The sequence below is a fragment of the Rhodamnia argentea genome, chromosome 4 (assembly GCF_020921035.1).
Source record: "Rhodamnia argentea isolate NSW1041297 chromosome 4, ASM2092103v1, whole genome shotgun sequence".
Taxonomy (NCBI): domain Eukaryota; kingdom Viridiplantae; phylum Streptophyta; class Magnoliopsida; order Myrtales; family Myrtaceae; genus Rhodamnia; species Rhodamnia argentea.
Genome location: NC_063153.1, coordinates 24,526,594 through 24,542,919, shown reverse-complemented (window position 1 = coordinate 24,542,919; position 16,326 = coordinate 24,526,594). Strand labels below are relative to the sequence as shown.

Genomic DNA, 16,326 nt, shown 5'->3' with positions numbered 1-16,326 from the left:
ACGTAATCTCTCGTGTCCTTTATCGTTCTTCATTATTTCTCTGTGCTTTTGTATTGACTTATTTGCAAGATCCCGATTAGCTTCCACGTCATATTTCAACACTTAGTATTATTCACGCATGGCGGTGATCCAAAATTTGCTTATCCATAACAACATGCCTATTTTTATATTAAAGTCTATTCTTACTAATCTTGACCGCTGGTAATTGCAATCTCGCTCTCAATCTCAAGAAAGAAAAAGAAAATGTCATGCGAATTGTAAAAGGGAGTAGGTAAAAATCAATGTAGACGGGTTTTGCTTATCAAATTTTGTAAGGTAAGCACTTTTCTTTTACGTATTTGTCCCCAGTAACAAATGGCCAGATCTCTATAGTGAATTCATGTGGTTCATTTGTCATTGTTTAGCATAGAGATTTTCAAACCATACTTGCTAGGATTTGGTTGAAAGAGGCGGGCATTTACTATGTTAAGAAATTCTGTGAAGAGGTCAAAAGAACGGGGCATTATAATTACCATTGAGGCCACATTAGATGTGATTGATATCTATGGCCGCTTCAACCACGAGAGAAAGGAAATGAAAATGAAATTCACATTACAAATAAAAAGGTGTGAAATAGAAAACTACAGCTCTTTCATTTGAATCGCGCTCAAGATAGCTTCTTCATGTTAATTTTCTATCCCCTGCAGTAACCTCCTGGACCTCCAAAACTAATGGTGTAGCCACTTCGATATTTTTTGACATAGTGATGATTAACCAAACCATAAACATTGGATCTATCCACCCACTCCGTGGTGTTATCTGAAGGAGGTAAGGATTTGCCATCCGATCGAACCCAATGGAGCCGTCGAAAGATGGCGGCGTGCTTGAAATTACCATCGGGCATGTGACCACTTCCCATCGGTGGACAGATCCCATCGCTTCCGGCTAAGCCAATTCCTCCCCAAGCTGTGTGTAGGGAGCCATCACGCAAATGTAGAAATAGTTCCTTTGGCCAGTAGCCTACTTTAATCGATGCACGGAGCACAACCAACCACCAATTCCCCGTACTTCTATCCTGATTAAGAAGAGATATCGATAATAAGTGCTAATGGAAGAGAATGCAAAAAATATTAACACTAGTTCATTTCAATAGACTCTGTAATATTGCACAAATTATATAACATGGATGCAATGATTGGTTATATGCTTCTATGGATGTTTCAGTAGGGTAGAACGATAGCGAAAATTTTAACCATAAGAACAAACTATTGGTAGCTAAATATCTTAGCAAAAATTCATTATCTCAAGCACCTTGAAGAAGATCAAACAGACCTGTTCGATATCGATTGCAAGCTCATATTGGTCTCCCCCATAAGTAGAAGTGGGTTGTAATGGAAAACCGGGGGTTACTTCCCTACTGACCTGGACGAAGCCCGGACATAGTACGTTATAGCACCCATTGCGGTAGCCATCACCTTATGAGGACAATGTTTAGTCGATAAGATTTAGTCGATAAGCTTCGAACTATCTCCAACTTTAAGTTTGGATATAGAAAATCAGCGAAAAAGTTGATTCAATTAATAATTAACAATATTTTCACAGCTCACCTGTCCAATATGTGAACAACCGAGAAAGAGTGTCGCCAAATAAATGTGGAGAAACCTGGAAAAGTAAGAGATTTTTTTTCTCTCAAATCATTTTACCATATAGTGAACTTCTTGTGTAAAAAAAAAATATTATGACATTGACTTACTTAAAAATCACTTACCATCCAACCAGCCGCGATCATGCTAATATGATCTGGGGGACCAGATTCAATCCACATATTATGTGCACTGAAATGGTCATAAGCAATAGGGAAAAATTCAAAAAAGGGCCCAAAGTGGCTTCATTTTCTCAAAAAAGGGCCCATAGTAGATCTTGTTTCAAAAAAGGGCCCGAAGTGCCCAACCTTGTTTCAATGAAGGGCCCGAGGTCCTTGTCCGGCTATCAGCAACTATTTCCGGCGATTGAACAAGGTTATTTTTGTCCAAAAAAATTAAAATAAAAAAAGACCCAAAACTCTAAAATTAAAAATCACAGGTGGAACAAGGGAAGGTTTTTGGCATTCTCTTCTTCTCTTCTCCGACCCACGCTCATCAACGGCCGGGGAGCCGGGGGCATGCAACCAAGTGGCGGCATGCGAAGAGGCGGCGACGGCGCCGGAGGCTTGCGACCGGGCGGCGGCGGCGATCTCCAAAGGTGAGGATTTTGAAAGAAATTAAAAAATTCCTCCTCCTAGGGTTTACACAGAACCTTCGTCCCCAATTCAAAAATCGATTCGATTGTGTCCGGCGTTTTACCTCCGAGGCTCGGCCGAGGTCCGGTGGCGCCGGCGATGTGCGATCGCCAAGACAATGATTGTCTCTCTCGGCGCATCAACACCGGGAATGGCTGTCGTAGTTGCTGCTCCTTTAAGAATTTTTTTTTTTTTGGTAAAAAATGCTCCTTTAAGATCGCTTGTGATATTGTGTATCCATCACCAGCTGCTTCTTCCATCCGATTCACTTTAGAGAACAATTTGGTGGGAGCAAGAACTATTGCACCATTAGCTCCTTTGATAGCAGTTTCCACCGACGAATAAATAGAATCTAAAGTGCTTCTCAGATTGCTTTCTCCCTTGTTTACTAACTCGTTGATGGAATCCGAGACTTTGGAAAAGATATCCTCGGATCGGCGCCTCAGTAGGCCGGGAAGAAAGCTTCGACCTCCAAGCCAACCATGGTTGATTCGAAGGTGGAGATGTTGTGCGACATGCTAGGAGGATTGATAGCTTTGGATCTTTCTTTTTTTTTTTGGACAGAGGCCTATTGGTGGAGAGAAATCGCTATATGTACGAGGATTTCTAAACAAGAACCACCCCTCGCTCAATTCATAGTGCGCACCGGCGCATTGGTACATTCCGCTCGTGATCCGCCTTTTTTTCCGCTAATGATCTGCCTTTTTTTTCTTTTATAGCTTTAAATTATAATTCCATCTGAAGTTTTTTATCCAATCTTCTTATGATTACTCGGATGCCAGCAGTCGAACCTTCAAAACCTCGCTAAGCTATCAAATGGTTACACGACTAGCTTCAAAAGCTTCGGTGGGCAATACCAATTGGCACTTTGCCTGCAGCTAGATGTATCCAAAAACCGCTGATGGTGGCATCGAGGGAATGCCAGGTCATGTTTGCCTCCCCGACGCTTATAGCACAACTCAATGGCCAGCCGTTGCTCAACAATTGCATTTCACATACCCCGATGGATGTGGCAAAAAGAAAGCAGATTTTATTAGAAGTTTTGATAATGTACTACCCTTAGAAAGATGTTGGAGGGCCGTGATTATTGTTCTTTGTAGGTGTCTTTTGGAGCTTTATATTGAGTGTTGCGCAGTGCCCACATATTGAAGTTGTGAACTTGTATGGTGTTATATCTTTTTGTAATGCAAATATTATATTTCAGTAAATTCAATTATTTAAAGCTGAGTTGTTGATGATCATAGATGATGACTGCCTGATGATGATGGTGGTGGATCTATTTCCAATGACGAAAAGCAAGCATTCCGCAATGTTGAGCATTCTTCCGAGAGAGCATTCTCAACATACTAAATAGCATTAGATAAATTTGAAATGATCCACATTGTATGATGAAAAAGAGAAACCTCCCAGCACAAGAAATCTTCTCAACACTTTAGGCCTATACATACTTTAAGATGCTTCCAAAACATACCCATATATATCAACTAACGGTAAAATAAAAAGAGTTTATGTTGTTGGTCTTGAGTATCTCAAAAAAGTTGCTTGTCTTCAACTCTTTCATGTTGAGGTCCTTACATCCTCCTCTTTGCCTACGATTGAACTGCAAAATAAATCATTAGTCAAAACAAGATAAAGTACGAGCACGAAAATTTTTATGACAAAGGAAAGCACATATGGATTTCTCCTAAAAAGATTACTGCATCCGAGTTTTTTAAGTAAACTATTGGCAAGGCCAAACCCATAACTAAATAGAACAAGCAAGATAAAAATCCATAACATACCTGTCAATAAGATTCTAACGGAGATAATGGTGATTATACCCCAAGAGCTTAATGATGGGAGATTCCAACCTTTAAACACAACAGTAAAATAGAATAGCGAATGAAGGAGATGAAAAGAGAGCCCAAAGAAGAATATCAATATTAGGCCGAAACAAATGTTTAGCCGGATGATTACAAAATCAGAGAACAGATACCAAACATCTAATAGGGAGAATCTTGTATTACTGTTTCTTCATTCTTATAGCTTTTTCCTACAAGTGAGAAAAGCATAAAATCGAGTTACATTTCCAGATTTTCTGCTGTACATCGCAAGCTCATTAGTCGCCGTGTTGTCAAAATGTGTAGATGCATCGTAATTTTGCAATATCTCTACCGGTCAAGAAACTAACTAGCAACTGCATAAAACAAAGCCAAAGCAAGATATTCAAAGCAGCCAATATCAATATATTTTAACTCACTCATCGAAATTCTGCGAGTTAAATCATGCAGGCAGAGCAAAGCCTAGTTTCCAAAGAAACAAAGCACAAAAAGGGGGCAGACAGAAGTTTCTTGCTGCAGATGTCCTTTGTGTATAAATAGAAAAAGCAGCAAGATTAGAAAGTTAAGTCAAGCTCAACACGGTGGACATGCTATCATAGGAGCTTATGATGCAATAGTTAATGCTCCCACCAAAGATTAAGTCAAGCTCTAACGTAAATCGGATGGAAGACAACTGGTGATAGATACACAAATATCACAAGTGATCTTAAAGGAGCATTTTTGACCAAAAAATAAAAATCTTAAAGGAACAGCAACTAAGGCAGCTATTACTGGTGTAGATGAGCTGAGACGGATAATCGTTGTGCTGGTGGTTGCACATCGACAGCGCCACCGGACGTCGGTCCGGTCTCGGAGGTAAAACGCTCGACACAATCAAATCGATTTTTGAATTGGGGACGAAGGTTCTTTGTGAACCCTAGAAGGAGGAATTTTCTAATTTCTTTCCAAATCCTCACCTTTGGAGGTCGCCGCTGCCTCCCAGTCCCAAGCCTCCAGCGCCGTCGCCGCCTCTTCGCATGCCGCCGCTCGGTTGCACGCCCCCAGCTCCCTGGATGTTGATGAGCGTGGGTCAGAGAAGAGAAGAAGAGAATGCTAGAAACCTTCCCTTTTCCGCCTGCGATTTTTAATTTTAGAATTTTGGGTCTTTTTTTATTTTAATTTTTTTGGACAAAAATAACCTTGTTCAATTGCCGGAAATAGTTCCCGATAGCCGGCCAGCGACCTCAGGTCCTTCGTTGAAACAAGGTTGGGCACTCCAGGCCCTTCTTTGAAACAAAATTCACTATGGGCCCTTTTTTGAGAAAATGAAGCCACTTTAGGCCCTTTTTTGAACTTTTCCCTAAGCAATAGTTAGATTGTAGACTGTCAAACGTCCACCTCCTCCGTATTTAACATTTTCTACCATGTTGTCCGTTAGAGAAACCACCTACAAATGATAAGTTGTAACTTAAACCACATACAAATGATAAATACTCTCTTGTTAACCTATGCCTACCTACCGATCTTACTTTAAAAGATGTATTGATTTTCTTTTTGTACACAAATCATGGAAAGAATGGATTTTGAGATTGTACTAAAGGGACATTTGACATGTGGTCTCACGAAATTCATAGATACATATCCTCCTTAGTAGATTCGGAAAATAAAAATCACTCAAGTTATTGTGTGCATGTAGACAAGCATGTGAGCATGGAGAGAGGGATAATACATGTTGATTTGAAGAAAGAGTACAGTGCCTCATGGCTGCGACAGATGGTATCTTCTGCAAGGATCTTGCACTCACCAAATCTTCTTTTGTTACTCGACGAATGGGTACTGTTCCGATGGGGCAAGGCTCTCTCAACCCAGATCTTACTAATTTTGCATTTGGAGAAGTTTTGCGCAGCCTAGTGACATGTAGATTCGGCTCTGTCTATAAGAAGAAAAAAAAATTGATTATAAAAGCATCAAGTAGACCATTTCATCTAAATTAAGTGAAAGCGAGAAATTTTTACCTGAACCTTATGATTTTTCAATAGAGGATGATCGAATGCCAGTTGTTTGTTAATATCAACACAGTCAATTATCTCTCCTTCTTTAGTCTTGAGAAAATCAAACACAGTTAATGGTTTGTCGAGCAACAATCGTACTACGAAGATTAACAAGATAAATTGCAATATTTCCATGAAATTTAAATGGGGCTGTTGTGAAAAAAGGGTTTGAAGGAAAATTACCATAAAAGTCTTGATGGATGGCTTGTTCATTGCGCTAACATGTCTTTCCAAGTCTAAATCATCCTTGTTTGAAATATTTACCATCTCACATAGAGAAAGACCGAAAAATAGGAGCAGCAACAGCACAAGTTCCACATTCAGCTTCATGGTGATAAAAAGAAGGGTAAAGAAAGGCTCTATTTTCCTACAAGATCGTAAGTCGGAGCACTGCAGTGAGCAAATCGTTATTTTGCAAAATGAATATATTTGCTGTGGCATGTGAGAGGGATAGACTTTCTAAAACACCCATTTAAGAGACGACGAAATTGTCTTTCAATAATGCATGTTTGCCACTTGTCTCATTCCTCAATGGTCATACATGCATAGTTATTTCCACAACCAACATTATTTGCGACGACCCAATATACATATAAACTTCAAAACTACAAATTTATTCATTAAAGAGATAGGCAGTTGAGGTTTGACCGAAAACTAGAGCATTGAAAAGCCAAAACTTTTTTCCTAAATTAGAGCATGGTTGCCGTTTAAAAAGAGTACATGTTAGACATTTGTTTGTAAACTCCTCCCACGTTCATTACATGCATAACAGTTATGAGGCCTATCTGTTTTCCATGACTAAATTGTTATGTAATCAAGGTTACAAATTGAAAAGGCAAATGAAGCTAAGAAAATAGAGAAAGTGAACTTGAAAGAAGAAACTAGAGAAATGTGATAAATGACGCAAGGTTCTTCCGGGTAGGAATGGATCCAAAAGAAATTTTTTGGGAGCGGCTGGATAGGCTGACAATAGATCATGAAATTTTTTTTCTTGAAACCAAACATATGAATTTTAAGTGAAAGGAGACGAAGTTTTTAATGGTTTGATCTATTCGAGAAAGGTAATTTTAATTTTTGTGAAGTAGTGGATTATTTTAGAAACAAAAGGTAATGGACTGTCTAACTTACAGTGACAGATAAGAATATCCAAGTAAGTTTGGAAGGTGCTCTAACTTTTAACGATATCGATCGAAAGCAAGGATACCGAGCGACGGTTGACTAGCCTAGTGGCTTTGGAAGTTATAAGCGATTATAGACAAAATCGGCATGTGAATAGGAGGCTTGAAATGTCGCGAATGCAGTTGTAACCGTGCTTAGTGTAATAAATGCTAGTGAACAATTTTAATTAGGGGTCATATAGATGGCGATGTGTAATTATAAAAAAAAAACATTAAACACATATTCCTAATGTACTTTTTAGTGCATTAATACTATCGCCTTTTCAGTTTCCATTATCATTCACAATCTTTTATCGTTAATTTCGCAATTCTTCTTCATTACAACGACGGAGTAAATTCCTATCCAAATCACCACGGAATGCATTCTAGAAAAACCGAAAATGTTACTTTAGATAAACTATTGTTTGCTGTTTGGGTGAAAGACCTGTTTTTGGTGAAACAAGGACATATTTAGCGTGATCCTCAACATTCCGTCGGTCATGAACCGATTAATCGCAACCATTGATTGTTACGTGAGGTTTACATGAGTTGGAATTGTGTTGATATTCTATCAAAATGCACTTATATGTCGATATGTCCCAAGTCCAGCATAGGCCCAAGGAATCCAAATTCAGATCACATGCTACGACTGTTTGTCCTCATGAAACCAAGTCAATGTCAACTCAAGCAACCCATGTAATATGTGAGTTATTTTTGACTAGGTCAAAAAGTGGTGGGACCCACTAGTATTAAAAAAGAAAAAAAAAAGGGAGCAGTTGGTTTCTCTTAAAAGGATCGGGAGTCTTCCATCGCACAAAGAGAAGAAAAAGAAAACAGAAAGGGGAAAGGGAGAGAAAGAAGAGAAGAAAAGAAAGGAGAAAGGAGAAAAGGGAAAAAAGAGAAATAGAAACCAGTCACGTGCGCGCGCCACCCTCCACGAGCACTTCGCTGAAGTCATTTCCCTACGTGTCGCAGCACGTGGTAAGCGCTCGCCCTCTCTTCCCTCTCTATTGAAGTGATTTTCTGGATTTAGGGCAAAATTCGGATCTTGAGAAAAACTGAGTTGCTGTGTCCTATCTCATGAGAAATTGGTCACGTTTTTGCTTGGGAATGAAACTTTAGGATGTTATGAAACCGTAGGATTAGACGGATCACGATTTCGTGTTATGGTTTGCCCGGACCGAGCAATTCAATTCTGGTGCGCTACAGTACAGCGCGAACAGTAAACTTCGAGGCCTGATTTTGTTAGTTTCCAGTTATCGGCTGAAGTTGGCCATCTTGAGACTTTTGTAGTACGTTGAACAAGCTTCGCGTGGACAGTAAAATGACTCGAAACGGAGTTCGGTGGAGGAAGTTATGGCCTTAACGGTTTTGGCACGCAAGCTGCCTTAGCTGACAGCATTGAATTTTCTGTTAGGGATAAGTTTCTGTTGGCCCGTAGTCATTGTTTTGTCACTAAATAAGTGTAGTTTAGCTAAGTCATACGTTAGGATGACTTCTTACTCGATTTGATCCATTTTTCTATATATTGAATAGGATTCGGATGAGTCGGTTCGAGTGACTTCGATAGGTTGGATTGCGACTTTTTAAGGTGAGATGTACTTTATCTTCTAAGAATTTATAAAACTCATGCTTTAAAGATGAGCACGAGTGCGGTGGTTTGATTTTCTCGACAAGGTGAAGTAATGTGATGTTTCGAGCATTATTTTTGCATAAACCGGATCGAGCTATTACTACCCCTTTTATTATTTGATATGATTGTTGACGATTGTTTTACTGAAATGCTGTTTGAGAAACATATTTCTGAGCAAGGCTATGTATTTGGTTTGGTAAGCTGGATTATTGTGATTTTCTGGATGTTGGTATTGTGATTAATGCTTATATCCCTATGATTAGAACCCACCGAGGTGGGGGTAGTATGCATACTATCGGGACGTCATTGAGCCAAACCACCGGCTAAAATGGGTGGTAGACCTAACCAAGAGGGGTAAACTTGGTCGCCTAATCACGGCGTTAAATGTGACCATAGTTGATGATGAGTATGAGATTATTCGATGGATGGACCATCGAAAGTTGGTTTAATGAGATTAATCAATGGATTAAGCCATTGATAGTTTGTTATTACTATGAATTGTTGTTTGACTTACTTTAACGATTGCATAGTGATTTCTCGATCCGCTTAGAAGATATTGTACTTCTCACTGAGCTGTGATTGCTCACTCCGTTATCTCTTTTGTCTTTCAGGTTTATCGGCGAGTCGCAAATAGGGTCGAGCGTACGTTAGCTGCAAGACTACTTTTGGATAGTGGGGTTATATTTTTGGATAAGTTGTATATAGTTGGTGAGTTCGAGCTAAATGAAAAGCTACGTTTGTTTATCTTTTTGGTTATAGTAGATGAGCTCTACTTTTGTGGACATGTGACCTATTTATCAAATATATATGGAGGTATATATTTCGATATCAGGTTTTAGTTAGAGCTCTGTTTGAGGCTGCGTCCTTTGATTCAAAAGGACGGCCGTGTCATGTCCTTTTTCTCGGAGAATCGGGATGTGACAACCCATGTGTGCCTTCGACCTCCTCCATTTTTGGGTCTCTGTCAGATATACGGGCGATTCCACCGCACAATGCCTCATGTCTAAACGTAACTTTGTGCAACTGCGGAAGACGATACCTTTTCGTTCACTGCAAATGAAGGATTGTAGTCTCGGCACCATGTTCATGATGTCCAATTTTTCTGAACATTTCCAAGTTCATTCGCAGCTGCCCAACCATCGTTGGATGTTGTGGAATCTGATTTAGCAGCGGAGTTAGAGTCACCCGCACTGCTGTAGTGTTCGGACCCGGTCCGACAGAGCAGGAAAAAAACAGCTGGAGGCTTTCGTTTTGTGCTCCTTGCACGCTGCTACAACAGAACCAAACAACTGCTTGGTTTTAAACAGACTGGACAAGCTTTTCCTGTCGCACCAGAAACGGTGGCCTCCCTTCGTTAAGCGTAGAAATCAACCCCATTGTCGGACGAATCATTTTCGCAAACTGGGCTATGTTTGATCCCTAGTCATATTGATTATACCCATGAATGTGCCATACAAACCAGGAACTATAACTTTTGTCATCAGCGGAACCAAAATATTTCTCATCATCTTTCGACACATCCTATGTGTTGGTGCTAGCCTTATCACCTAGTGGAGGTGAATACGTGATTATAAGAAGTTGTTCATAAATATCGTGGAATTAAAACGAACAAGTTCAAAGGTTAATTCAGAGTGTGATCAAGAGCAAGATCAGAGATGACATCAGAATCTGATTGTGCACAATTCAACTATCACATATAAAGCACAAAGAGATTAAGGGATATGGAATTTTGCATAGATAGTTAATCTCCGAAATAAAATTTCATTGCATTAACTCAAATATTAGAGAATGTAGAATTGTTTTGTCAACTTCAAAATCAAATAAGGTTTTTCTCAATAGGATGAGCTGTTGAACAGGAATCTGCATTGACGGCTGTCTCAATAACCGATCACTCGTGAGGTTTCGGAGTACCGCACCTGCACGCCCAGAGCTTGGTCTCTGATTAGTTTTCCCTTGGAAAAAATGTATCAGATGGATAAATTAAGCTTACTCAGAAAGTGCTCTCTCGTTCCACCAGAACAAAACTAAGACTAGACAATACTAGGTCATTGGCGGTACATAGGTAGTGGCAGCCGCCAAATGACGGTGGTGGCCGATGCGAAGCAAGTTACATTTCGTAACTCAAAGGAGGCATTATGGCCCAAAAAGATGTGATGCAATCTCATAACAAAATTATTCAGCAGAAAGAAAAGTAGGTGCTAGCTGACCAATTCTAGAAAACATCGTTGTACGCGTTTACTTTCCGGTTGAAACATACGCATACGACACCCTTGTTGGCCACTCCTGGGTCAGTTTGATTGTTATTTTTTTTTTGTGTGTTGACCATCAATTTTTCTAAACGGAATTGCTAATATCACAGACTACTGCCTCTCTCTCTCCCTCTGAGAAGTTTCTTTTCGATGGCCACAACAAGTTTGTCTTCCCTCTCCAAGAAGTTAATCAAGTCCTCTGTTCTTCTCATAATCTTCAGCTGTTTGTTGCGGCAATCCGAGGCGGCCAACATTCTTGTGCCTGGTCTGGACCTGAGGGACAGCAAGACTTTGGTCTCAACCAATGAATTGTTTGAGCTAGGATTCTTCAGGACTGGTGGGTCTTCCTCAAGCAACTACTACTTGGGCATTTGGATCAAGGATGATCCTTACAAGAAGCCGGTCTGGGTCGCGAATCGAGAATATCCGCTTCTTGATTCTTCTCATGTTCTCTCCATCAGGTACGATGGGAACTTGGTGATTTCTGATCAAAGGCAGTTTCAGTATTTAGTCAATGCTCTGATGTTATCTACTAGTAATAGCACAAGCGCCATATTGCTTGATTCTGGCAACTTTGTTCTGACGGAAGGCAATAGCACGGTTTGGGAAAGCTTTTACTATCCAACAGACACATTCCTACCCGGCATGAAACTTGGGTTTTTCGATATAGGCACTGATAAGGCGAGAAACCCCTACCTAGTTTCTTGGCAGAGCCCATCTGTTCCCTCCACCGGTTCATTTGTTCTCACTCTGCCCGGAAATAATAAGACCCAATTCGGAGTGTGGCACGGTGACGAGGTTTTTCGACAGATCGGTTACTATGATGGTCGGAGATTCAGATTCCTATTCAACAGCTCGCTCGATGACTACAATTTCACTTATATGTCTAGCATTACTGAGATTTACATAAGTTTTGCTACTGAGGGAAATGACAGTTTTTCCTGGTTGGTTATATCCCCTTCAGGCGAAATTCAGGCTTTCTCAAAGATTGGGAAGGAAATTTCAGTAGTGTATAGTCCGGTATGTGCAAATACTTCATCTAACAATGCTGCTGACTGTTATATCGAGAAGCCGCCCTTGTGTGCAGATGGTAATAACTTTTCGAGGACAGAAGGGTTGATGCCAAATCCTAATGTTTTGAATGAATCCGATGGTCTGGGCATAAGTGACTGCGAAATAATGTGTCGGAGTAATTGCTCCTGCACTGCTTTCGCTTCGTATCGTGATGACGGCACCGGATGTCAGTTTTACCACGGAGATATAGAGTTTACTATGGGTGAAAACGGCCAAGGAAACAGAACCATGTTTGTTCGTGGGAATTTCACTGAAACAGCTTCTCTGCTTCCAAGGAATTCTGGTAGGTTTGGTAACTTATTTAATATTTTTCATCTGCCGGGATCGTCAGATTTTATCTTAAACATCAAGTAACCATGTTGACTTCTAAAACAAGGATTACAAGATTATTGCGTCCGATTTCGTTGAATAGCTTAGCCTGAATAAGTAAGTGATTGATGAAATGTTGATGCTTACATCCCGTGCTTTCGGCCTCCATTAGTCACACATATCTACTGAAGTTCACAACTAGATCGATCTGCCAAATGCAATAGAATCAAACCTTAAACAAAAAATGTTCGAATCAGAGTATGTCGCATGAATTTTGCCTTGAACGTGTGATAATTCAGTTTCATTTTCAGGTCATCGGAGAAAGAGGCTGCTCTGGCTGATACTAACCATTTCCCTACTTGTATTCATCATTTCAGCTTTAGTTGCTATCTCAAGATGGAAAAGTAACACCTGCATAGGTTCTGATCTAATCATAAGTAAAAAATATTGGTTCTTTTCTTTTTCCGACTCATTTCTCACTGAATAGCTTAATTCTTGAAGCAGCATGGAATGGGAAAGGGAAAAAAACGAAAAGGAGCCTGGAGTTGTTCCTGATGCAACTGGAGTCTGATGTCTCATTGGACAATCGAGACAGCCACACTATTAAACTAAAATCTGGCAGAAAGAGAGATCATGAGCTTCCGATTCTCGACTTTTCTTGTGTGTCAGTGGCCACAAAAAACTTTTCCCCAGCAAATGAACTGGGCGAGGGTGGTTTCGGGCCCGTTTACAAGGTTATTCGTCAGTCAGTAATGCAATGCAAATACTTTTTCTTCTCATTGTTTTGATCCTAGTCTTGTCGATTGTAAACATGAAAATGTCCTAACCCAAGTTGTTGCAGTTTCCTACATGCGATATCTTAGACTAAATCGCCCCAGTTTCTAATGCAGGGTACGTTGTTGGGGCATGAAATTGCTGTCAAGCGACTTTCTAGGAAGTCTGGACAAGGACCAGAGGAGTTCAAGAATGAGGTTCAGTTAGTTTCGAAGCTCCAGCACAGGAACCTTGTCAGGTTGCTGGGTTGTTGCATCGAGAGAGAAGAGAAAATCTTGATCTACGAGTACATGGCTAACAAAAGCTTGGATTCCTTTCTTTTTGGTATGTCATAACTTTTCTGATTGATCGGTGCTATCAATCATGCATCCTTTGTGATTTAGACTGAATAATATCGGCGCAGATCCTCACAAGAAGCTGCTTCTAGAATGGAAGAGACGCGTGTTTATCATCCAAGGAATAGCACAAGGACTTCTTTATCTGCACCAGTATTCTAGATTAAGGATCATCCATCGCGATCTGAAGACCAGCAACATTTTGTTGGATAAAGACATGAACCCTAAAATAGCTGACTTTGGGATGGCGAGAATTTTCGGAGAAAATCAGGTGCGGGCGAAGACAGCTAGGGTCGTCGGGACATAGTAAGTTTCTTAAGACACAAAAAACATGGTTCTCATGTATTTTTCCCAAAAGGCTAATCAAATTGTTCCAATGCAGTGGTTATATGTCTCCAGAGTATGCCGTGCACGGCCTTTTCTCTACAAAGTCGGATGTATTCAGCTTCGGAGTGATTATGCTAGAGATCATTAGCGGAAGAAAGAACACAACCTTCACTCATTCGGATCGCTCTCTAAACCTGCTAGGATATGTAAGTTGCAATCTTTTTAGCTGGGCATTATGAAATACATATGCAAATAGCCTAAAACTTCTTTGTACACAATCCATGAGCTGACTTCAAGATGATGTATTTTATTTTAGGCTTGGGAATTGTGGAAATCTGGACAAGGGGGTGAGTTAATGGACCTTGTATCAGCTGAACCGCCTTTCTTGAGAGAATTTTCTCTGTGCCTACACATTGCGCTGTTGTGCGTACAAGAGCGGCCGGAAGATAGGCCAGACATGTCGGATGTTGTTTCAATGCTGAGTAACGGGAGTCCCAATCTGCCTTCACCGAAACAAGCGGCATTTTCTTCACAAGTAGGGTATCGTGGTTCACAAGAGCACCAAGATTGCTTGTCGAGCGAGGTAACCTATTCCACGGTGGAAGCAAGGTAGCAAGTCAAATTCGAAGACATTATCCTTGTACAGAAAACTGTGTATACAGCACCATCATTCAGCTAGTTGTTGCAATATTTTGTTCTGTTCTGATCTTAGTCGGTGTGGTTAATCAGTAGATCGGAAAAAAATGCCCGATTCTTTTTATGCTGTGAATCAAAACGGGGGTCTTCGAAGCATTGTTCATCTGGCAGAGGCCTTTCTTATGAAGGCAACAAGGGGGTTGAAACTGACTGTCACCTTCATGGCTAGCTGAACTTGGTGGCAAGACTTTGGCAACCATCTCAAATCTCAAACAAACTGAACTAGGCAATGTGAAAAGCATTGTCATGACTCTTGACTCAAACTCACTGCATTTAATATACAAGGAAATAGTGAATACAATGGTAATAGTGCTCTCTCCTTCCGCCAGGACAAAATTCAGACTAGACAATCATGTTCTGTGTGCGCTCTTTTGGGAAATCAATATCAGGCAACTACTCTTCTACAAGCTTATTGGTGGTTAGGAGGAGGCTGTCTCCAGGACACGGTGGTCGATGCGAAGTTTGAGGTTTATTGAAGTGCAAGTTAATTTTTTGTAACGGAAAGTGTTGAATTATAATGAGCGGAAACTAATCAGGATCTTGCAAATAAGTCAATGCGGAAGCACAGAGAAATAATGAAGAATGATAAAGGACACTAGAGATTACGTGGTTCGGTCCGAATATCAGTACCTACATCCACGGGGAGATCCAGCAAGAACAATTTACTATAATCGGAGAATTGGAATTACAATCGCTCAATACGCTTGTGTTTCCCGCACCTAGATTATACCTAAATCCAAAGTGTTTATAAATAAAATAACTTAATCGGATATATAAAACTCATGAAGAAATGGTCTGATGTTCGAAGCATCACGCTGAAAGAGAACTTCTCTGCAGATTCTCGTACGGCGGCTCTAATGCATCGTCTCAAGCAAAAAACAGAACACCACGCCTTTATTTTGCGTGCCCTATTGAAGAAGTCAACAAATTATCTTTTACTAGGCCCACAAAATATTCTACGTGGGTTTTAGATGATATCTTCAATGCTTGTGCGGTTTCTACAAGAAAGAGGTAAAAAGCAACCTTAACTTTTGTCTTCTTTTATTTATTACTCCATGGGCCCACAAGCTTATATGTCCTTCCTTTTATTTGCCCAAAAAGAAGACCGCCAAAGAGAAGTCCACGAAGCCAAATCTCGTCAAATCTTGCATATTTATCTCCGTAGAAATTCAAACTCGAGACGTAATTAACAATTCTCCCCCTTGGCTCGATGTTTGAAACCAAGTTAATAATGCTCATCATCCATGCTGCTCTCCTAACGCTCCAATGGGCGATCACTCTTTACAGACGTCAATAATGCTCAAGCAGAGCTTGAGCTTTGCTAAAGGAATAGGCTTAGTCATCATGTCCGCGGGGTTCTCCGTCGTCACTATCTTTTTCACAATAACTTTACCCTTTGCTAAGACATCTCGGATGAAGTAGTACCCGATATTGATATGCTTTTTCCACTCGTGATAAACTGGATTATATACCGGATAAATCGCACCTTGGTTATCACAGTGTATATCAACACTTTTCTGTTCTAACCCAAAGTCCATGAGCAAACCTTGCAACCATATCGCCTCTTTTGCTATAAATGTTAGTGCCATGTACTCCGCCTCGATCGACGACAAGGCCACATGGTCCTATAAGGATGCCTTCCAACTAACTGCACCATCCGCAAGC

The 16,326-nt window shown here is 40.4% G+C and overlaps 2 protein-coding genes across 2 annotated transcripts; one reads left to right on the top strand and one right to left on the bottom strand.

Moving 5' to 3' along the window:
• Positions 1 to 673: 673 nt before the first annotated feature.
• Positions 674 to 6,455, bottom strand: LOC115754953. Its single transcript, XM_048278093.1, has 9 exons — positions 6,291 to 6,455; positions 6,072 to 6,158; positions 5,786 to 5,989; positions 5,423 to 5,503; positions 5,034 to 5,125; positions 1,748 to 1,841; positions 1,587 to 1,641; positions 1,312 to 1,454; positions 674 to 1,054 (listed from the first exon to the last, which is right to left on the bottom strand). Exons 1-9 carry the CDS (start codon positions 6,435 to 6,437, stop codon positions 674 to 676), a joined length of 1,284 nt encoding a protein of 427 aa, XP_048134050.1. The 5' UTR covers positions 6,438 to 6,455.
• Positions 6,456 to 11,276: 4,821 nt separating this feature from the next.
• Positions 11,277 to 14,690, top strand: LOC115732445 (receptor-like serine/threonine-protein kinase SD1-8). Its single transcript, XM_048278092.1, has 7 exons — positions 11,277 to 12,503; positions 12,841 to 12,933; positions 12,968 to 13,263; positions 13,420 to 13,627; positions 13,707 to 13,944; positions 14,021 to 14,171; positions 14,282 to 14,690. Exons 1-7 carry the CDS (start codon positions 11,297 to 11,299, stop codon positions 14,576 to 14,578), a joined length of 2,490 nt encoding a protein of 829 aa, XP_048134049.1. The 5' UTR covers positions 11,277 to 11,296; the 3' UTR covers positions 14,579 to 14,690.
• Positions 14,691 to 16,326: the final 1,636 nt, after the last annotated feature.